Below are 24406 nucleotides of genomic sequence, written 5' to 3'. Positions count from 1 at the left end.
AATAAATGTATCCTATTATACATGTATATAATGTAAACAGCACTGCCAGAGATGCAATAAGTTTATAGCAAGTGTGTGAATGATCTAATGATCGGACTGCTGATTGCAACCAGTCTACATTGTAAGTAGAACTAGAGGGCCTCAACACCAATTTTCGCTTAGGGCCCCATGGAGGCTTGGGCCAGCCCTGTGTGCAACAATGGATAATCCGTCCAGTATTGATCCTGTGGTTTGGGTAAAAACTGATGAGTTTGTGTGAGTTTACTCGGCTGAACAAGAAGCAGGGAGCTGTCAAAATATGGATGTTAATTTTAAAGCATCGAAACAACTTTACAAATATCAGAAATGATTCTTCTCCAGATTGCACTTTGAAAACCAGCTCCAAGTGGTGAGTACATCCACCGCAGCTGTGTTTTGCATTTTCAGTGATGGTAAAGTCAGTGATGCTTTGAAATGGGTTTCTGTGACTCTAAGCACACAACAGAATACTTTAAAGAGCAAGAAAACAGAAAAAGTCACAGAAAAGTAATGTAACTGCTCTGCTGGCATGCAGTCAATGTGAACTTAAAAAAGCAGAGCTAGCTTTAGTCTCCAGCTAGCAGCAGTGGGAGTAGGGGGGTACGGTAGGGTATTGCGTACCCCTAAAAGATTTAGCAGGTATACGCAGTATCTGCAAGAGAGGGGAGCGACAGTCTGCTGTAAAAAATTAATGGGTTCACTGTGCAGCTGTGATTGCGCCCACTAATCAGCCGTGACTGATCAGTTTTTCAAGAACAATCCAAAACACGACTTAATCAGTTAATAAATAGAAAACTTGGACTAATTACCTCGGTCTTTGTGACTATACGTCATTCACAACAAACAAACACGGCAAATATGTTTCATTAAGTATTTAACAAACAAATGGCTTCTACCGCAATAATTATGTGAAATTAAATTAATTGTCTAATATAAAAAAATAGTTTGGTGCTGCCGGGCTCAGAGTCTGAGAGGCTTTTCCTTTATCAAACCTTTTTTTTGCCTCTTATTTAGTGGAAATATTGATGTTGAGATTTTCTCCAATATAACCCTTTTCAACCTTTATAGCTCCACTGTCGAAAATGAGGCTCCAACATTCACAAATGACAGTGAAATAAAATCCAGTCCAGCATCTGGTTTGAGGTGATTCCTCTGGAACCTGTTGAAGGAAAAATATCCCAACTTCAGAAGATGAGCTTTAACCTAACAGAGCTCTGTGGTTCCTCCTGTCAGTGTGAGAGTCAGGGTGAGGAGGCGCCATGTTAGGAAGAGAAGTGGAAGCTGGAGGATCTTCAGAACAAACAGGTCATGATGCTGGGCTACTGATTATCCCTCTGTCTGGACACAGGATCAATAGAACCAGTTTAAAAGCTAAAATGAATGGTTATATGCCAGACATGGAAAACTGGGATGCACTCCATGCCATGATGTTCACAATTTAGGTCTCATGGCATCTCAAGGTGTCAACATTGCAGCCAGTGGGCTGAAGGAAATACAGCTCTATTTTGTAGCAATTCAAGAGCTACTAGCTTTTATCACTTCTCAAAAAAATTAATCAGCACAAAAACTCCAAAGCACACAAAGAAGCAATATATAGGAACAACATTAGACATCTCAGTCCAGAAATGTGCAGTTCTAGGCACAGCCAAGATACTGTGCAGAACCCTCAAGCTCCCAGGCCTCTGGTAGAGGACCTGAGCTCAGAGGATGAAAGAGACCACCCGCGGAGGGTGAGAAGGGAATTGGAATTTTATATATATATACATATATATAAAAAATATATCTGTGTGTGTGCATATCAATGTGCAACTGTAGAAGCAGTTGCACATTAAGTGGGCCCTGCACCTTGGCTCAAGCTGAGGGGATCACACCCTCCTAAATCCTGTCCTGATTGTAGTCTTTACACATTGATGAAACTAAACATGTTTAGTTTTTTTTCTTTCTTAGTATGGCCCTACTACTTCGTCGTTAAGTACGATCTTAGTTTAACTGCACTGAAAACTATAACCCAGTCATTAGTCCGCATTTTTGAAGTTCTACCGCCATCTAGGGGTGAGAACTTTGTAAATCAAGTTGTTTTATTTTGAAGGATGAGAGCGGAAGTTGGCTTCTCGAGCTAACTCATATCTTGACGAATCCATGTCAGAGTGAGGCAGTATTTCAGGGAATCGCCGATCAGTGAGCACGAGTGCCTCTGTGTTGTCCTATTGGTAGGATTTCCTGATATCAGCCACTGTTGGTGTGGGCATGAGAGGAAGTAAGCAGCGATAACCTGATCGTTCCCGGAACACAGGCCGGTACGGCAGCGTCTATCCGAAAGGGAAATCTCGGCCGCTGCTTGAGCTACTCTTCCGGCTCCATAAGCTAGCTTTACATCAAGCTGCTGCCTGAACCCGGATCCAGGCGGAAAGAGGGGCCTCTGGCTGCTACGGCTTGGTTTTAAAACTCTCTGTTGGATTTCTGGAGCGACAGCCTGCTGAGATGGGTGAGTAAATTGCTAACCGAACACCCTTACTGTGAGCTGAGTTAGCAAAAACTGTCTTCATTCAATGGAAACATAACATGTTTATCACACGAGAAGGTTCTGTCACACAGCAGCCTGGGTGGGACCCTAGGTTTTGCCACCGTAGTGATTGTTCGGTCATAGGAAGAAGAGCTGACTGGGGCTAACGTATTTGTGCACGCGCGAAACTGCGCGCACCCTTCTCGGGGTGGGGTAGCTTCTGCATCTCCATCATCTTATTTTCTTGCTTGTTGTGCTGTTGACAAAACAGGTGTGTTGTGGCTTGTCCCATTGGTCCCTGGAGGGCCCGCCGTGAAAAGAATGGGCTCACTAGTAAAATGGCAGCGTGGTGTTGATGGAGAAGATGGCACTTCTCCATCCCACAGCAATTATGCAATAGGATCAAGCAGCCCACCTTTTGATGCTGTTTCTGCTGCTCCCACGGTCTCCACTGATTTCTGATGATGATGAGTATGGGGAGGTTTCTGAATCCCTGGCATGCTGCAGGCTTTTTCAGTGTGGCATCAAGACCGATTACATCACACTGTGATTTTGAAGATATAACCTGTCATAAAATGGCAGGAGTCAGTATCTACAGTCATATTACAGGTTTGAGCTGTATATTTAATTTAAGTATATGAGGAGATGTTTCGCTAAGTACGGACTTAATTTAATAAAGGAGAACCAAATTTTCAGGCAGTGCAGTATTCCAACTTACTGGATAGTTCTGAGGAGATCAATTAAAACAAAACAGAGCTTCATTTAGTTTCCTATGCTGTTAACCTTTTTGCTGTTGTATTGAATGTTGTAGATTAGCTTAGGTGATACTCATAATTGAAATCAACACTCAATTTGATAACCAAAACAGTAATTTGTCACTGATTGGCTGCTGTGTATAATGAAACCATAAATCATGGCCAGTATATACACTGAAAACAAGAGGTTTGTTATAGGATACTGCAGAAGAAAAAAACATTTTGATGATTCTTTGTCTCCTTAGTGCATAGTTTGTTGACTTTTGTTTCTTTGCCTCCTTTTAGAAAACTTACAATATCCCAGAAGGCGATACTTTCCATTTTAGCATACCTTCCAGTTTTTTAGCATAGCTTTCATTTTTAGCGCAATTTTAGTTTTAGTATAACTTGTTTTTAGCATAACTTCTGTTTTTTCACATGCAATCCATTTTTGTATATGTCTTTGTAAGCATAACTTTGTTTGAAGCATAACTATCGTGGGTTTTTGGTTGCTGTTATGTTATGGCTTTTGCATTTTGTTGACCTTTTTGGGCCACCATGGAACCAACCACATAATCTTTTTTAGGGCTGAAAGTTGGAGACTTTAATGGCCATAAGTCCTAAATAAACCTGCTTGGATTTTGAGCCACTTGATGACTTTTACCTTGTTAAATCGTGCTCCGACATGCAGGTATAAGCTATACATCATCAAACCTTCCTGGATTATTGGAAGAAGTTGCTCTTAAATCTATAGGCAATATGACTTGTTCCCACAATGGAATAAAAGTGCAAGTTTGCAAAGCACAACTTTCAGTAATTGCCAAATTTGTTCATCATGACTGAACACAAGGAGAACGCCATATGTTCAACTCTACCCACAGAAATGCAATCCAGTTCTTTTGGCATAAACTTTTTTCAGATGGCAAGAAAGACAATGGACATGTGTTCTGGTATACATTTAAATTACAGACCTATATCTAATCTTCCTTATCTATCTATCCATCTGTTTTCTTACACCCTTTACACGCCAGTCCATCACAGATCTTCCTTAGCTAATATTGTTGAAACAAATAGTTGCTCATCAAGTCTGTGAACATCTCAATCAAGTCTCAGAGCTCATCATAGCACTGAAACAGCACTGGTGATTTCTCACTGATATTTTGAGAAATCACCAGCATAACTTTTTATGGCATCAAAATGTATCCCCCTTTCCTGCTTTCTCCTAGGATTTATCATGCTAACCCACTGTTGCCAATGTAGGAACTGTCTTTTTTTTTTTTTTTTTGCAACTCTTCTGACAAAAAAAAAATCGGTACCAGACAAAATGAGAAATAGCAGGTGCGGCCAGAAAACTGGAATCAGTGCACCCCTAGTTCAGAAAGCCCCAAAAGCTGACCCCCTTGACTTAGTCAAGATGGTCTTGTGTAAGGTGACAGACACAAGACCTTGTTGATCTTTACTTTGAAGCACCAAGAGTTTTCAGTGGAGGGTGTGGCCATGGCGGTGAGGCGAAATCACAGTGATGCCGTTGCTATACATTTGGCTCTAAATTCCACATATTCAGCTGAGCTGCACCAAATTCACTGTGATCGATCCTTCCCCACCATATTGGACTGCAAAAATATTGCATTCCAGTATTTGGTGAGCGTGGCCTAATTCCTTTTCAGCGCTCCGTCATAAACCAGCCCCAAGCCAAACTTTGACCAACGGTCATGAAATCCGTGTGTATCTTGACAGGACCTAAAAAAAGTCTCTTGGCGATATGGTCCAGTGGTCCCCAAACTTTTTATCACTGCGGAGATAAAAAGGTGGGTGGGGGCGGTGAACTATCAGACAAAACTTCTGCATATTTGTGTGCCCACAAAATCCTAGTTCACATGGGACAATTTAAATTTTTTGCCATGATTTTCCCCTTATGACAATCTTAGAACGTTCCTAGTTCTAAGATTGTCGCTTGCAATAATTGTAGCCGATCATCCTGCACTGTGTGGTGTGTTACTGCTCCGATCTAAAATCAGGCATATTCAGCATGTTGAATTGTCTTGTCCCGACTATCGCAGCGTATGGGGTTTTCCCCTTCCGGGAGCGAGAACACAGCCTGTTTATTGTGACAGGCAGTCAGAAAGCCTGGTAAGGTAACCATGGAGGGAAATCTCAAACAGCTGACATCACTCAACCGAGAGTCCAGTGGACATCAGAGATAATATGTGGAAGGTAACAGCATTTATTCAACATTTTGTACAAGGACTATCAAAAGAAATGAAAAGGAAAAGGAGAGGAGCTGGAGCGAAACTAGTAGTTAATAAACCCGGTACCTTTTCAGCTATCCATCATTAACGTGAGGTTATAACGACAAGGCTATTCATTCAGTCAGGGCTTGACGCTGACACTAGCCACATGCATTGCAGGTACATTGTATTTGTGGCTTGTAAAACACAACATTATCTTGTACTAAAGCCTGGTTCACACGGCAAGATTTTAAAATTAGTGTAGGCTACTTATCCATTATTTTGTGGCCACTGTTTTCAATGTAAACATCAAAACAGTAAAAACATAATCGTATAATTAAGCGGTGAGGCTAAATGTAACCACAGAACAGAAAACAATCTAAACATGGTGTAAGAAAAATGGTAACTACGGAAAAAACGAAACTCGCCTCCAAATCATAGTGCAGCAAATAGAGTGGCTGCTCTCTCTGTCTTTTATCAAACGCCTTTTCTTTTTTTTACAGGATTTTCTTCTGGAACCGGGATATTCGTGAGTGAAATTGGTTCGTGTGTGGTGTGTTTCTCCTGCCGTGTGGCTGGACACAGGAACCAATCGAACCTGCTGTACTTTTATTGGCTCCTGTGTGGTCACAGAGGTTTGGAAAATTGGCAGACAATTCTTAAATGTGCCGTGTGAACCAGACTTAAGACTCATAAGCTCTACTCCTCTCTCTCGTCTCGACCACTGCCCTAACGCTCTCTGACTCTGGTCGCTATGGTAATGTTTACACATCCATTCAAAATAAGATTCAGATGCGCAACAAGAACAAACATTTTATTTTCATGAAAATTTTAACTCACGATAACGACAAATTAATGGGAGCCCTGCGCTTGTTTCTTAGAAACGAGACGGTCACATCTGGGAGTGATGAGAAACAATGACACCCAAAGTGTTGCTTGTGGCAAAGCAGTTTGAAGTTTTGTTGCCTCATTAGCTGGTCGCCGCATATCATGCAAGATCGGGCTTAGAATGTGGGAATCACCACATGTGCGAATGTGGGAATACCGGGATAAATCCATTCTCCTGTCTCTTCTCTGGGCCTTTTTCCCCCTTCACAAAGAAACTATCCAAAAACATCTGATCTGTTTCTTACTCATTTTGCTGCTTGTGGGCTCAATGTTAGCTCGCTCAAGACGTAACTGAGAGAATTTGGTTAAAGGATTTTCAAAATAAAAGATCCTCGAGACTCAGATAATACATAACAGAAATATTTATTTCTTGTGCGGTCCGGTACCAATTGGTCCACGGCCCGGGAGTTGGGGACAACTGATCTAAGCCCATCGGGAAGTTGGACATTTTGTTTCTTTTATGCATGTCGTATCTGAACGAACTCCTCTTAAGGCTTTTGAGGTCTTCAAAATCAGTCAGCACAGGCTTGAGGCATTGAAGGTCAAAAGTTATCAAAATCTTTTTTTGTACATTAAAGTATGTGGGTCTGGCCAACCCTCAAAACCTGACTATTCGCCTTGAAACATCGAGGTGGAATAACTTCCCCACAAAAGCTCCCACATGCATCAAATGTTTTGGGTCATCACAGACTAGAGTTAATCACATTCATATGGTCAATTGGTGACATCACCTTAGCCACACCCCCTTTCAACAAGAAGTCACCGTTTTCCCAGTTTTTCTTCTTTTTACTACATCATGATGGTAAATCCTCTCAACACTAGCTGCTGGCAGGAGCACGCGGGCATGGCTGAATGGCGATTTCTAATCCTTCGCCGTATGTATATGGTTGTCTCTAAATCATACATCCATCATCCGATTTGCACCAATCTTGATATGATTGACCTATAACCTCTAAAGAGCCCAATAGACTTAAATTGTAATTTGACTCCACTGCGGCCCCTAGGCCCATAATCTATATTTCCTTACCGCATCAATTGATCCGCACCAGATCTTCAGGAAGGACTGCTGAACACATCAGTGTGTATCACCTAGTGGATGGGTGCGGGAACTGCGCAAGAGTGATGACGTGGCGAGTGGGTAGCGTTGCTGGAGCTCCTGCGGTCATCATTAGAGCAGGGCCATGCCATTGAGCCTCAAGGGCCTCCAGTGCTACTTGCAGCTTTAATTTAAGTTGTATTGGGTAGGCAGTTGGAACTCCTAAGCTTCTCCTGAGACCTCTGTGTTGAGGTCCAAATGACACAGCTATTGCATTTAGGCCTGTCGTGATAAATCAATTAATTGCATGATAAATGAAAATTATCGACCTAATTTTAATTTATCGTCTTTATCGTTTCTTCCTGCTTTTTTCTCATTCTATTTATGACACTGAATGAAAAAAGGCTCTACTCCAGTGGCTCTCCACTGACCCCTCCCTTTCTCATTTCCTTTGTGTAATGCTCAGTTCACACTACACAATTTTGGAATTGTCAGCCGATTGTCTGCCCATTTTCAAAACCTGAGAGACACACTAACTGAAAAAAAAAATCGAATGTATAACTGGTTCGATCAGCTTCAGTCGTGCTGTGTGTGGTGTCCAGCCACACGGCAAGAGCAACATACCACACATAAACCGATTTATCTCACCGACATTCAGATTTCAGACAGAAAATCCCGTAAAAATCCACTACAGCATATGTGAATTTAGAGTAAACAACCTATTTATGTCACGTTAACGATGAACAGAAATGAAATGAAATTTTATTCGAACATGATACAAATATAAAAATAAAATAGTGCACAGTAACAAGAAGTGCATAAGAAAGAAGAGAAAATACAGATTTTTTTGTTTCAGTTAACATATCATGCTCAAAATGGGGTAGGAAGAAGTGAGAACTTATAAACTCCTACCCCCTAAACAGCTGAAAGGTTACCAGGTATATCAATTGCGGTAGCAATTTCACTCCCACTCTCCTTGTCATTTATGCAGAAATTCTTTGCATGAAATGTTGAATAAACATTAATGTTGTTTCCACATATCATCTCCGATGTACACCGGACTTTGGGTTGCACTGTGTCAGCTGTTTGGGATTCCCCTCCGTGCTTTCTGAGGGGAGAGCACGGAGGGGAATCCGTGCTTTCTGATTGGCTATCTGTCACATTCACCAGGCTGCGTTCTTGCTCCCAGTCGAGGAAAACCCCACACACTGCCATAAACTGGCCAAAACAATCCAATGTGTTGCATATGCTGCTGATGGTTGCTCGCTGTGGTCCTAATAGTGATGTGTTTGTGTTCAGAGAGCCTTAGGGAAGCGCTGGAGAAGCTGAAGCTGGCGTCTACAGACAATACCACTGACAGCACGGAGAGCAGCCTGGACTGCCTGCTGAGCGCACTCACCCAAAACAGTGAGTACAAGCTATAGATTCTACTTGGTGTGTTGTAAGTACACTGATCCACTTCAGTTTATGGAGACTGCTCTCACCATCAGAACTCACAAATATCTTTATATCCTTGATGTGTTTCAAAGGACCAACACAGTGATGATCAGATGGTAGCTCAGTTAGTCCAAGTGTGAAATGTGCTGTGGATGAGTGTGCTGATGTAATGCCAGAAGGCTGAGCAATGTTTAAGGGTAGACATACTGTGTGCAATGGGCACATTTATTTTTAGTTTACTGTATTAGTACTGTTTCACGATTAGCCAACCTTCAAGCTGTATTGAAGGCAGGCTAGCTGAGTATGGACAGTAACGGTCAGAAAAATTGACAATGAGACAACTGTTGTACTCTACAACTTTTGCTGCTTTGGTTTTATTGCTGATGGTTTAAGATTTTCAGATTACTCCTCCCTTATTGGTTTCTTGGTAACGGCTTAACAACCAGGGAGTTACAACTCTGTTTTCCGCCACTCAGGCTGAACCCCATACATGGGACTCGATAGTGATGACGACAGCTACAAAAGTTGAAAAAGTTTCAACTTTCTGTCTGTGCACGTCTAACACCGCACAAACTCCATAGAAATGAATGAAGAGACAGCAGTGCTGTCTTCAGTCACTGTGTGACCATTAGCTCAGTTACCTGCTGGGCCCCTAGTGTCCAACCACAGAGCATAGCATAAAGCCCAGTGAGGAGGAGCAAAATGGGGAAACGTAGGTTTAAAAAGCCGAACGTGACAGCTTGCAGTCTTGTAGCACTTTAGATTCAAACTGAATGACCGTGGTGAACGTCTGAACCTGTGGAGCCGCTATGTGATAAAACTGTAGCAACTAAACAATATAACTAGGGCTGAAATGATTCCTCGAGTGATTCGCAAGCTCGATTATTAAAATTCCTTGAGGAAAATTTATCTGCCTCAAAGCGTCGTTCAGTTATATTTTATTATTTAGCGCACCATGTTCCGGCTGGGTTATTACTTGCGCTGTGCAGTGATCTCACTTCCACCTGAGTTGTTGACAAAAGCTAAGTGTTAGCAGCATAACGTCCAGTTTTCAAGTTTGGCCTGGGAGGATTTTATTGATTGATGATAATGTCCGGGTCTTTGTTGTTTTTCGGGGGACCAATAAGCATCCTTAAAATGACTGGCGCGATGCTTGGAGTATGGTAGGCTTTTCTCCTCCCGGAGCTCCCGGATAGACTGAACACAGCGGGCGGCTGCGCATTAGATAATTAATTTAAGTGTAGCTTTACGGACGAACTGGAAAATTTATTTCATATCATCTTGGTCTCAACAAATGGGTGGCGGAGCACACCATGACGACATGTAGCTGTTAGATCTGTTTCTGTGTGTGACGAACGAAGGTGTCAAATCCCGTCGCTAACAAACACAAAAGCTATGAAAGTTTGGGCAAGGCGAGGGTTCATCTATTAAATTGACTGAAGATGAATGCATAAGCGAAAAGCTGGAGTATAGACATTTTTATAAGCGTATTTGTGAGCCTGCCTCTTTATTATTGAATTGAATATAATTTCAGATTTTTGTATAACTTTTCTTCAGGTTAACTTAGAAAGTGAGCTGTTATTGTTACGAGTTAAATTTCTAAACTACAGAAAAGTAATTGTTAGGAAGCTCAACTGTGAAAAATAGGACTGATGTTGATCTTTTTTTTTTATCCGATTACTCGATTAATCGTAAGAGTAATTGATAGATTACTCGATTACTAAAATATTTGTTTACAACAGCCCTAAATATAACCAACATATCTTTATTTAAATACACTAATGCAGGTTTTCTTCCTTGGGGACTGTCCTATTGACACAATCACTGAGGTGCAGTGGCGTTTCTGATATGGGCGACATGGGCAACCACCCAGGACTGCATCATGTGAGGGAACCCCTCAGTTTCCCCTCACATGAATGTAACTAGTAAACAAGAATGTAACTAGTAAATTTTCTCAGTGTTGGTCACATAAAATGTAACTGCCCATCGGTCTGTGGGCTCATAAAGCTCATAAAATGCATATTGTCTGTGGGAAACTTTCATTCTCGCTGTAAAAGAAAAAGCGGGATTGGATCAGCAGAAAAACTCTAAAACAGGTCAGGCTTGATGATTCTTAAGGTGGACAAGGTGTGTAGACAATTACGCGTGTGTGTGTGTGTGTGTGTGTGTGTGTGTGTGTGTGTGTGTGTGTGTGTGTGTGTGTGTATATCGGCACATCTCCTATATATATAGGAGATGTGCCGATCAGGTTTTTTCCTGTCTATTCCGATTCCGATCACCCATGAGGGCCGATCACCGATACCGGTCACATAATACTACTAGTTACTTTATGTGGAAAAAGGAACCATGAATTCATCTTAATTTAGACAAAAACTTGTTTTTAATAACTTTTTCCAAGAAAAAACAAAACAAAACAGCCATTGTGCAATTTGTACTGCTATCAATAATACTATCTTTAACAGACTGAAAACACATGCAGACTCTGAAGAGGCTAAATAATGCAAAAAGCCAAAATAAAACCTCTCAACATTGACAAAAAATTCAAGCATAAAACTTTACATTCAAAGGAAAATACAGGTTCCTTTACAATAAACAATCCTGAGTTACTGAATGAAAACTTCCTGATAGCGTGGCTAGCTTATTACTGCTAGCTCTGAGTGGCTGTTTCTGACTGAGCGGAGCAATTATGCAGAACAGGGAGGAGGCAGAGAGGTCGATTATTTTTTCAGAGATTATCTGTCCAGGGCTTAAAGAGCTCTGGCCGGGGGCCAGATTTCCGGCTTTTGACCAAACGGTCCACCTCAACCAATCTTCATGGTCCGCCTCAACCAAACTGTAGTCTCCGGGCTTAAAGAGCATAGACATAATATAAGAATAGATGCCTCATGGACCGCTCTCGTCTATTGTCGCTGACAAGATTTAGGGCGGCCATCTTGGAGCGGTCCACCACTCCACTCAGCGTTATGTGTTTAGCAGGCACAATGACGTATCAGTGCATTTAATCAATCATAATAATAATCGATCTTTTTTGTTACTGGAAACCAAATTCAAACATCTTTCAAAGCTACATTTATAAACAAGTGTATTTTTTAAGTTTTTTTTTAATACATAGTTCAGCATATTTAAATATGCTTGGTGGCTATAGCAATAGAATAGGAATGGAATATTCTGATATTGGTGTATGATGAGCATATTACAAAGCACACAGCCGTTCATAATTTATTTAATAAATTATTTAGTAATATCAATACATATTTAAATTAAATAACTACACAAACACAAATAAATAATGATTAATAATGACACAAATAAATAATGATTAAAACTGAATAATATATATTGGATACGTGTGTGTGTGTGTATATATATATATATATATATATATATATATATATATATATATATATATATATATATATATATATATATATATATATGTTTTTCAGCCGACGAGTTCTAGCTTCAGAGTGATTCAGCAGCTGAGATCGAGTCTAAAATCCGATGCAAGATTCATCCGTGCTGCAGTGAATCAGTCTCTCTTTAAAGATATTTCCCACTTCTTCCTCACATTGTGTCTTTAGGAAACCTTCAAGTCAAAACAAAAACAGAAGATTTGGGATGTATCTTACTTTTGACAGAGTGAAAGAATTACATATAAATAATAGTCTTTACCACCAGTGTAAACTTTGCTGACTCATAATATGTTTTATAATATATGTTACATTGTTTCATTTCTAATGTAGGCTCTTGTGTCAGATAATCTAAGTCAATGTTAGAGAATAATTAATTTTTTAGATTAACGGAATCTCAGTTAGCCTTCATAGCGGGGGCTGAACTCACCAAGCACTGTAGCTAATATTAGCTGGTATCTCGCCGGTGGACATAAATACAGTAAAGTAATATTCTAATCACAATATATACACAATAATATGTCCATCTTACTTGTGAAATGTTGTTTGTGGAGTCCTCACATCAATAGTCCATCGATCCGAACAACAATATCCCTCAGTGCTGAGGCATCTTCTGCTGTTTTGGTTGAGCAAAGTAGGAGGGACGACCACTCCAAGATGGCCGCCGTATTTCCTGCGCCGGAGCAGCCAATGCGGTGTCTACTCTTACAGTATGTCTATGTTAAAGAGCTCTGTCTGGGGGCCAGACTTCCGGCTTTTCAAGGAAAGCGAGCATTGGACCAAATGGCCCGCTTCAACTAAGCTGTAGATAATAGACCAAGATGTCTGCCAATCAAAATTCTAGCTCTCGTGTTCTTGACCAATGACTGTAAGACGGTTTGTAGAAAAGAAGCGCATGCGTTCGGTTCGGCTGTTAAATCAAATGCAATATGAAAGAAGATGGAATTTGTTTCACCCGGTAAAGAAACACGTTTACTTGAGAAAGGAATTAAAAACAAGTGGCGCTGGGCATGGCTAGAGGAAAGGGGACAAGACGGGAAGTTGGCGGAAATTTTTACAAAAGGGGGGCGCTGGGATTCCTTTGGGGTCGTTTGGTCGAAGGTAAACTTTACACCTTACAATCACAACAATACCAGTTTAGACTTTGAGCAACTTGCTAAAACTGTATTGTGTAACATTAAATCATGCTTAGCTGGAACTGTTTTGATGGCAGCTCTCCTGCTGTTCAGTGTTTGTAGCTTCTTGGCGCAGCTCCGTTCTCCTGCTACTGGTAGCTTCACCGCATCAGTTCAACGTTACACCGGCTGCTGACGTTGCTGTGATTCACTTTGTCTGGTGTCTGATTTTCTAATATTTTATGTTTTATTGAGGATATTTGTACATATGTTTTGGCAGTTCTGTGATCATGTTAAAGCAGCAACTTATATTAAAAAGTGTTTTATTTCCGTTTGAAGGCTGCACACTTCCATGGAAGGACAACAGGAAATCGCTCTTATAAACATGTAATTACTAAAATCATGATACCCTCACTTTGTATCCCTCTGAAAAATGAACCCATTTAAATAAAGAAATCCCTCCATGGGTGATACCACGATAGAGAGTGTTCATTTTATAGCGTTAACACTGGAGCTGTAAGTGGTCTGGTATGAAACGGGTGTGATAGAACAACACAGCACTTTTAAATTTCAATAATCAAAATACCGAATTGTTTCTGTTGTTTTAAAAGATTTATGGCAGTCTGCCTTTTCCCCATCGATACGCCCTGCACCTTAGGGGGTAAAAAAAATAAAAACAACGCGCACATTGCACAAAACTCTGAAACAGGAGAAGCAGGACATGAAACGGAGCAACGAACTAGATGTGAATTATGGCATAAAAACAGAGAATCCGACACTCAACAGTGAAAAATCAACACATGATGTGAAACACATGACCATTAGGAGGCACAGCAGGTGATGAGTGAAGATTACTGCTGGTGAGCGTCAATAAACGATAAAATAAATCTAGCAACAGGAAAGAAACTAAAGTGGACATAGCAATAAACCAAGAGAGGATAATACTAATAAAAGGAAACTGAATGGAAATGAATGAAGAACAAAATGCAAGAATAAACTAAGAAACTAAAGTAAATGCAGAGGAATAAACTGGTATGGCAAGACCTTTCGAACAATAATACAGAGGACTGTATGGCAAGAACAAACAGACACTATTTCCAGATGAAAGGTAAAATATTGTTTTAGTGCCATGAGTTTAAGACCATATCTAGTACTGAGAATAAATATATCTTACAGACCATAACAGTAAATAACTTATCACTTATTTATGTTTTTAATTAGATTTGATATTTTTATTTCTTCAGTATTATTTTTCATGTCAGTGTTAATGTCATGAGGCTGATGACTCCATGACACTTTCAATTTGACTCATTAGGATTTGATTAAGAACCAGATTTGTTCTTTGTAATTTCTGTCCAGTAAAACTATTAATCTATAAATCAATAGACAGATCTATATAAAGATATAATCCATGTTTCTGTCTCATATTTCTATGGCATTAAAAGGATCTGGAACTTTTGTTTTTCCACTGAAAGTTCTGGTTTGCACAGTAAATGCCATGTGGGTGAAATTTTATGGCTAATACTCTGATGTCCCATTCTCCTGAAGGCAGCACAGAGCTGCACCATCAGAAACTGACAAACACTGAAGAGAAGAAGAGCTATGATTAATGTAGTTACAGTTCTATCCATGTTTTAATGTTGCAGAGCTCAGTTGTTTTGCAAATAGTTCAAAGTTTAAACTGGCATGTTGTTCATCTTTTATCGGCTCATTTTGTGGAATATTTACCAACTAGAAAATGGCAAAGAACAAGAATATTTTTTCCACTCTGGCTGCTGTTAGGCCAACCAATTTTAAGTTGAATGTTCATTAAATTTTTTGTAGACGCCTGTGAAAATAATTTCTACTCGCATTGCTTTTTTGTTCTCTGGGAAATTATCTTGATAAATACAGAAACAAGCATAAAAATCAAAACATCTACAATAGTGATAGTAATATTAATAATAAAATAATAGTCAGTGCAAAGTAACCTACAAATTCTTTGTTGGGGGCGGTGAGGGACCTGGATATGGGATAGGGGGGGCGTTGGCCCAAAAAAGGTTGAGAAACACTGATTTAGTTGGTAATGTTGCATGTTCTAAATTACTTGAAAAAACATTGACTAAAAGGACTCTTATTTAATGTTGAGGGTTTGTTGCCTGTAAGGCTAACCTTTAGGGCACAGACATTTTATATTTTGTTTTGAGTTGAAATGTACTGAAGTCTTATTTAAGTTTGAGTGTTTAGCTTGTTAATTGTAATGTTAGAAGCAATTGTTTGCACTATTCAAAGACACTTTTTATTAAACTGTGGCAATAGCAACGCTATAGTTAATTTCTATCACCACTATTTTCTATCACCACTATAAGTTTTCAGGCTCAGGATTTTTTTTTTTACTTTAAGCCCTGTCTATCTCATGTTAGGACAGCGAAAGTTTTAATACGCAAGTAAAATAAATTTTTTTAAGTTAGATGCTGCAGCTTTAAACAGGTCCGGTGTGAGAGTTCACTACCCGGTGGAGCAGAAGCTTCACTCTGCTCCAGGCTCAACTGCTGTCGCTGTTGAGCCGCTGCTGTCGACAGTTCAACAGCGACAGCAGAACCAGCGTCTTACACCGCAGCTCGAAGACTTAAATAATTTTGCGGGTTATTTGTTTAGCTTCCTGACCGTCATGCTATTCCGGGTGAGTGTTTGTAGCTGTGCGCTGCTTTACCTGCTGTCTGATCTCTCAATATGTCTTTTTATTTTTTTACGTGATGTAACCAAACTCAGTCAAGTATGGCATTGTTTTTATGCCATATTAGATTCGTCGTGTTGATGCATTTTGACGTGCTTCACCCCCGACCCCGAGGTAATTTTTCGCCGCAACACGCAAACTTCCCCATTCACCCAGAGCATTATAGTTCCACATCGCTTAGGATTTGTTGCTGCGCGTTTGCGCAGTGTGAAGGAAAGAGGAGACCAGCTGCACAGGCAGGCTGCGAAATGAGAAGCAGGTGATCGGTTTGTGTGATCGGCAAAAGAGACCGTGATCGGCGATCACCGATCATACACTTTTTCATGGAAATCGGCCGATTATGATCAGTGGCCGATCGGCACACCTCTAGTCATTACCATTACATCAGTTTAAGATGGTCTTCAAACAATGTTTTTATTTATTGCAATAATTTTTGAGACAATTAATCGTCCAGCAAAATTTGTTATTGTGACAGGCCTAGACAACTCTTCAAAAACATATGTGCAATATTTACATTTAGTTTTACATTTAAAAAAACAAACAAAAAAAACACTTAAGTTTGGTCACAGTATCATCACGATGTGTTAGCTTCATGTCTTCAGAACTGAGTTCTCTGTGATTTCCTCCTGCAGACACGGAGGCCAGCAGAAAGATGCAGGAGATGGGCATCCTATCCCTGCTCCCCACCCTGCTCAACCCTCAGTCTTCCTGCACCCCGAAGGTCGCCAACATCATAGCAGAGATGGCCAAAAACGGTAAGTTCCTCTTGCCAAGTCAGTGACCAGGTTCGTCTGCTAAGGATGGTCTCTGCTTGGATAAAGGAAAGCCACGTGTTAGCAGAGCCTTTCCCGACTGGCCCTTCTTCACTCAAACCTCTCATAAATGCAGAGTTGCAGGGTTTCCACCAGAAAACTTTCTAAGCTGGGTGGTCAGGGCACCGTGGCTGTCCACCGTGTTTTTATATTAAGAAATGTTAAATTGACAGAAAATGTAAAGATTAGAGGTGTGCCGATCGATCGGCCACTGATCATAATCAGCCGATTTCCGTGAAAAAGTGTATGATCGGTGATCGCCGATCACGGTCTCTTGTTGCCGATCACACAAACCGATCACCTGCTTCTCATTTCCCAGCCTGCCTGTGCAGCTGGTCTCCTCTTTCCTTCACTCTGCGCAAACGCGCAGCAACAAATCCTAAGCGATGTGGAACTATAACGCACTGAGTGAAATGGGGAAGTTTGCGTGTTGCGGCGGAAAATTGAAGCACGTCAAAATGCATCAACACGACGAATCTAATATGGCATAAAAACAATGCCATACTTGATGGAGTTTGGCTACATTGAGGCTCACTGCAGTAAAAAAGAGATATGGAGGCTCAGATGGCAGGTAAAGCAGCGCACAGCTACAAACACTCACCCGGATTAGCATGATGGTCAGAAAGCTAAACAAATAACCCGTAAAAGAGCTGCGATGTAAGACGCTGGTTCTGGTCTCGCTGTTGAACCGCTGCTACGCTACAGGTAGTAATATTTCACAGACAGAACGCCCCTTCTGCTCAACCTGGTAGTGACTCTCACACCGAACCTCTGCTTAAAGCTGCAGCATCTAACTTAAAAAAATACATTTTACATCCGTATTAAAACTTTAGCTGTCCTAACACGAGACGGATAATCTCTGAAAAAATAATCGATCTACTCCCAGTTCTGCATAATTACTCCGCTCAGTCAGAAACAGCCAATCAGAACTAGCAGTAATCATTCAGTAACTCTGGATTGTTTATTGTAATGGAACCTGTATTTGCCTTTGAATGTTTTATACTTTAATTTTTTTGGCAGTAGTGAGAGGTTTAATTTTGCCTCTTCAGAGCCTTCATATGTTATCAGTCTGTTAAAGGTAGTATTATCAATAGCAGTACAATTTGCACAATGCCTGTTTTGTTTAGTTTTCTTCTTGGAAAAAGTTATTAAAAACAAGTTTTTGTCTAAATTAAGGTGAATTCATGGTTCCTTTTTCCACATAATGTAAATGGTACTGTTTATGATTTAAAAAAAAAAAAGATCAGTATCGGTGATCGGCCCTCATGGGTGATCGGTATCAGCAGGAAAAAACCTGATCGGCACATCTCTAGTAAAAATATTACTGAGTAATTATACGTTACAGGAAAACATCACTAGTGAAACAGTATTTAAACCCACGACTATAGAGTCTTAAAAACATCAAATCAAAGAATATAACATATGTATATATAATAAGTAAGGAAAAATTAATAGAACAGTTAGAAAACAGCTATTGATCCAATTTAAAAATGTTTAAAAATGACTAGACATATTTTAACTAAATATTATCTGGAGGAGTTGTAGCCAAAATGTAGAAATGTTCAACATAGTAAATGATTGCAAGAAAGTTAGGGATGCAGTTAAAGTTTGCTGTTAGTAATTACCACACTACATCTATGTTAAAGTGTCAGTGCTTTATGATAATTATGTATAAGTACGTGTATAGTAAACTTCTTGTCAGTAAATCAATATTCATAGAGCTAAGAATAAGTCATATATTTTATAAAATTTGCTTGTACTTGTGAGGTTTGAAATCAGTGGCCGGTAAAAATTTTTTCTCTACATATATATGTAGAAATTTGGGATTATATATAAAAAAACAATTCAAAAAATTCCCTTCTCACCCTCCGCGGGTGGCCTCTCTCTCTCCCTCTCTCTCTTTCATCCTCTGAGCTCGGGTCCTCTACCAGAGGCCTGGGAGCTTGAGGTTCTCCTCCAGTATCTTGGCTGTGCCTAGAACTGCACATTTCTGGACTGAGATGTCTGATGTTGTTCCTGGGATCTGTTTGAGCCACTGCTCCAGTTTGGGAGTGACTGCCCCGAGGGCCCCGATGACCACAGGCACTACTGTGGTCTTCACCTTCCAGGCCTTCTCCAGTTCCTCTCTGAGGCCCTGGTATTTCTCCAGTTTCTCATGCTCCTTTTTCCTGATGTTGTGGTCACTTGGTATTGTTACATCCACCACAACGGCTTTCCTCTGTTCTTTATCCACCACCACAATGTCCGGTTGGTTCGCCATTACCATCTTGTCTGTCTGGATCTGGAAGTCCCACAGGATCTTAGCTCGGTCATTCTCCACCACCTTTGGGGTTGTTCCCCACTTTGATCTCAGGGCTTCCAGTCCATATTCGGCACAGATGTTCCTGTACACTATGCCCACCACTTGGTTATGTTGTTCCATGTACGCTTTCCCTGCCAGCATCTTGCACCCTGCTGTTATGTGCTGGACTGTCTCAGGGGCCTCCTACACCTTGGGTCTTGTCTGGTGTGGTAGATCTGAGCCTCTATTGCTCTGGTGTTTAGGGCAAAAATCCAGTGATTTTATATATATATATATATTAAGTAGAGGCAGATGAGGCAGAGCCTGTCGTCATGGAAAAATGATATATAATAATAAAATCATTTATATTGCTATTTTCACCCTGTGGTTTGTACTATAAAGTACCTATTTTTTTAACTTGGCTTAGCTAATTCTGATTATTTTTTCTTCAAAATCGCTGGATTTTTGCATTTTCCCATTCAAATGCTGAGAAGCGAAGCTGGTGAGGCAACAGCGAGCTGAGCCTCACCTGGGATTGCGCAACCTCTCGCTAACTGCACTAGCTGCCATTCTATGAGACATGTTCGTCCTGTCTTTACTCCGGCAATAAAATGGCTAAAAAACATTTAATATATAGACTGATTTTCCATAATTTAGCTTATGTATATAATGTACAGTGTTTTTTTTGTCACCAACTGTGTGTGCATCGTGTTTTGTGTGCGGAGGAGCGATCAGAAACGACAGAGAACAGACTCGAGGTGAGACAGGCAGTTCTCTTGCCTCATGGCAGGGGGCACTCATGATCCCAGATATTGTGACTCCACAACCGCAGAGTAAGACACAGTGAGCTAGCCATGGAGCTAGCCACACAGTAAATAAGTAAAGTACAGCGATATATTTGTTTTCTTCTCTCTTCCGACGTCAACATAAAAGACTACATTTCTACACTTAAGCAATTTTCTAAAGTGTATTTTAAATTGAAGCAGGAGATAATAACTAAAGGAAGACCAACACCGGATCTGAAGGTCTTGCTTCGAGACAGTTTGATTCTTAAACGGAGTAGAAAAGACATGCCGAGGATAGACTTGGCTTTGGATGAATGGATATTTTTGTGCAGAATTAGCGGCGCATGGATTTCATTGATAAGTAAAGGTAGGACAGCAATAAGATGTTTTTGTTTAGTTTTTTTAATGAAATGTGCGTTTTGTGGGCTACAGTTTGTATGTCTAAATAATTCAGTAAAGTAGAAGCGGTAGCTAATCTATCACAGCAATTATTTATTAATAAAACATTAAGCCTAAAACGTACTACAACAACAGACTGAATGTTCTGTTCTGTGTCCTAAAACATGAAGTGGTATTGTTATCAATTGCTGTGGCAACGAGTCTGTGTGTCGCTGGGCGGATACAGAGCGAGAAAGTGCTTTCTCGCTCTTTCCCTTTGCTGTGGATCATAGCACGAAATTAATACCTACATTTCTAAGTTTCACTGAGTTAACGAGGCTATTGATGACATGTAAAAAATTAGTCTTTTTGCCCCTCAGCGTTGCATGCCTGCACGAAATTTCCATATGTCCAATAACATGCATGGTGTCGTTAGCCCATTCACACTGCAGAACGCATACAGGTCGCATTTACTGGTAGTGTGAATGGCCCCGGCAAAAAAAATTGAAATTGCCAAAAAATCGGAATTGGGTCACGAAGTCAAAAAATATGGGGCTCCACTCCAACTGCCCAACTAACTCTCTCTAGCCACACCCTCAAATCCTTAACTGCAATTAGATATGCTAATTTCCTAGATGGCCTTAGTATAGATAGTCTAATACAACAAATTTGTATGCATTAGAGAGTTAACTAGTAATTTTTATCCTAGGGTTAGGGGGTTAAACAAATTATAAGAAATATGAACATAATTTATCCTAAAGGTCTGAATGAACTAAATCTGAATTTAGGCTTCTACAGGTGCTGGTCATAAAATTAGAATATTGTGATAAAGTTCATTATTTTCCATAATGTCATGATAAAAATTAAATTGTCATATATTTTAGATTCATTGCACACCAACTGAAATATTTCAGGTCTTTTATTGTTTTAATTTTGATGATTTTGGCAAACAGCTCATGAAAACCCAAAATCCCTGTCTCAAAAAATTAGAATATTATGAAAAGATTCTCTGAACGAGCAATAAAAATAATCATCTGAATCAACAAAGTAACTCTAAACACCTGAAAAAGATTCCTGAGGCCTTTAAAAACTCCCAGCCTGGTTCATTACTCAAAACCGCAATCATGGGTCAGACTGCTGACCTGACTGCTGTCCAGAAGGCCATCACTGACATCCTCAAGCAAGAGGGTGAGAAACAGAAAGAAATTTCTGAACGAATCGGCTGTTTGCAGAGTGTTATATCAAGGCACCTCAGTGGGAAGTCAGTAGGAAGGAAAAAGTGTGGCAGAAAACGCTACACAACGAGAAGAGGTGACCGGACCCTGAGGAAGATTGTGGAGAAGGGCCGATTCCAGACCAAATTAAATTTTCATCTCCATAAAACTTTTCAGCAGATGGAAGCATGAAGTGCTCCAAAATCTTCTGATAGCTGCTGCATTGATCCTGCCCTTGATAAAACCCAGTGGACCAACACCAGCAGCTGACATGGCACCCAGACCATCACTGACTGTGGGTACTTGACACTGGACTTCTGGCATTTTGGCATTTCCTTCTCCCCAGTCTTCCTCCAGAGTCTGGCACTTTGATTTCCGAATGACATGCAAAGTTTGCTTTCATCCGAAAAAAGTACTTTGGACCACTGAACAACAGTGGTCCAAAGTGCTGCTTCTCTGTAGCCCAGGTCAGGCGCTTCTGCCGCTGTTTCTGGTTCAAAAGTGGCTTGACCTTTGACCTGGGGAATGCAGCACCTGTAGCCCATTTCCTGCACACGCCTGTGCACAGTGGCTCTGGATGTTTCTACTCCAGACTCAGTCCACTGCTTCCCCCAAGGTCTGGAATCGGCCCTTCTCCACAATCTTCCTCAGGGTCCGGTCACCTCTTCTCGTTGTGTAGCGTTTTCTGCCACACTTTTTCCTTCCTACTGACTTCCCACTGAGGTGCCTTGATATAACACTCTGCAAACAGCCGATTCGTTCAGAAATTTCTTTCTGTTTTTCACCCTCTTGCTTGAGGATGTCAGTGATGGCCTTCTGGACAGCAGTCAGGTCAGCAGTCTGACCCATGATTGCGGTTTTGAGTAATGAACCAGGCTGGGAGTTTTTAAAGGCCTCAGGAATCTTTTTCAGGTGTTTAGAGTTACTTTGTTGATTCAGATGATTATTTTTATTGCTCGTTCAGAGAACCTTTTCATAATATTCTAATTTTTTGAGACAGGGATTTTGGGTTTTCATGAGCTGTTTGCCAAAATCATCAAAATTAAAACAATAAAAGACCTGAAATATTTCAGTTGGTGTGCAATGAATCTAAAATATATGACAATTAAATTTTTATCATGACATTATGGAAAATAATGAACTTTATCACAATATTCTAATTTTATGACCAGCACCTGTACTGTGTGTGTGCGTGTTCGACGTTTCACCTGATTTCATCTGATTTGACATTCATATTGATTTTTCACTGTTCAGCGTCGGATTCTCTGTTTTTATGCCCTGATTCACATCTTGTTTGTCGCTCCGTTCAATGTCCCGGTTCTCCTGTTTCTGAGTTTTGCACAACATGCGCGTTGGGTTTTTTTTTTTTTTTTTTAAAAACCCCCTCCAGTGCGAAGCGGTTGGGAAGCATATTGATAGAAAAAAGCAGATTCATGTAAGCTTTTTAAAACAACTGAAAAAATCCCGATATATTCTGATGATTGAAATTCAAAAGTGCTGTGATACTACAGTTTCATACCAAACTTACAGCACCGATATTAACTCTATTAAATGAACGCTGTCTATCGTGGTATCCACCCATTGAAGGATTTTTTAAAAATTATTATTTAAATGGGTTCATTTTTCAGACGGATACACAATGAGGGCATCATGATTTTAGTCATTACATGTTTATCAGAGCGATATTCCGTTGTCCTTACATGAAAATGTGCAGCACTCAGACAAACATTAAAACACTTTTTAATACAAGTTGCTGCTTTGACATGATCACAGCACTGACCAAACGGGGTACACCTCTCGCGGGTTGCCAGTCTGTCGCAGTATCTTAGTGATGTTTTGCAATATTTATTTATAAAAAACTTTTGACGAGGTGGAAAAAAAAAGCTGAATTTATTATATTCTATCACTAATAATTCAAGCAGGGTAAAAGATACAATAGTGCTGACACCAGAAAACTATTCTTTGATGTCTTACCTTTACAGAGGTACCAAAAGTTTGCACTTTAATCTGATAACTGTGAGGCTTTTAGTGATCTATTTTTGTACGTTTTTGTCAGGCGGAAATTTACTATATATACATACATATATATATATATATCACAGTCTCTTGTTGCCGATCACACAGACTGTTGAAAATGGACTAATGTAACTATGTGTGTACTTTAAGAGCTCGGCAAGCAGTCTGAGTAATGTCTGCTGTGATTGGTTCATTGGAATTTCAGGCTACCAATAGCCGTTACTGTTGTTAGAGCACATGTTCAGCGTTAGATGATTAGAAAGTTGACGGGAGTAATCGATGGAGGCCGTTAAAGCTGTTTGTTCAAGAGACTGGGAGCGTGTAAATGGAATGTAAGTTCCATTAGTATTTAAGTAGGATTTAAATATCTGTACAACTTAAATATATATATACATATGGCAATTTAAAGAGTTAATATTATGACAACCTGGTTTGTGGATTATTTGTAGTCTCTTGCTGCCATCTGCTGGAGAAATTAGGAATAATCATTTAGAGCGAGTAAAATAATAGCTTTCATTTCGACTTGTTTTCTGTATTTCTTGTAGACCACGCTCAGCTCTATTAAAGAAAGTTTGGACCTGCAACCTCTCCTCTCATCCTTTACCGGATGCTCGTGGTGGCTGTGCCTTAAGAACTAACACTGTCATAAAGGGAGCAAAACAAACCGATCACCTGCACCGCGGTAAAGCTAGCCGGCTCTGACTCCAGCCGGCCCAGCACACAATATACAAGTGCGCGACATTATGGTACACCCATTTACGTGCTGCTTTCACAATAAAAGCGCACATCCGGTCCATGTTTGAGCTACTCAAATCCAGCCGCAGCATTTGCAAAC

General features: G+C 40.2%; 1 protein-coding gene across 4 annotated transcripts in view; it reads left to right on the top strand.

Moving 5' to 3' along the window:
* The first annotated feature begins 2139 nt into the window (after positions 1-2139).
* The window catches only part of rap1gds1 (RAP1, GTP-GDP dissociation stimulator 1), a 91099-nt gene continuing 68832 nt past the window's right edge, over positions 2140-24406 (top strand). For 3 of the 4 annotated variants that reach the window (XM_088016128.1, XM_088016127.1, XM_088016125.1), the window contains exons 1-3: positions 2141-2503; positions 8707-8814; positions 16718-16840. In XM_088016128.1, coding sequence (XP_087872254.1) covers positions 2500-2503; positions 8707-8814; positions 16718-16840 — 235 coding nt within the window. In that variant the 5' untranslated portion in view covers positions 2141-2499. Of the gene's footprint in view, positions 2504-8706; positions 8815-16717; positions 16841-24406 lie in introns of all 4 variants that reach the window. The other variant, XM_088016126.1, reaches the window with a different exon arrangement.

The sequence above is a fragment of the Poecilia mexicana genome, unplaced genomic scaffold (assembly GCF_051168715.1).
Source record: "Poecilia mexicana isolate PSO_F unplaced genomic scaffold, ASM5116871v1 scaffold_18, whole genome shotgun sequence".
NCBI lineage: Eukaryota > Metazoa > Chordata > Actinopteri > Cyprinodontiformes > Poeciliidae > Poecilia > Poecilia mexicana.
This window is presented reverse-complemented; position numbering and strand designations above follow the sequence as displayed.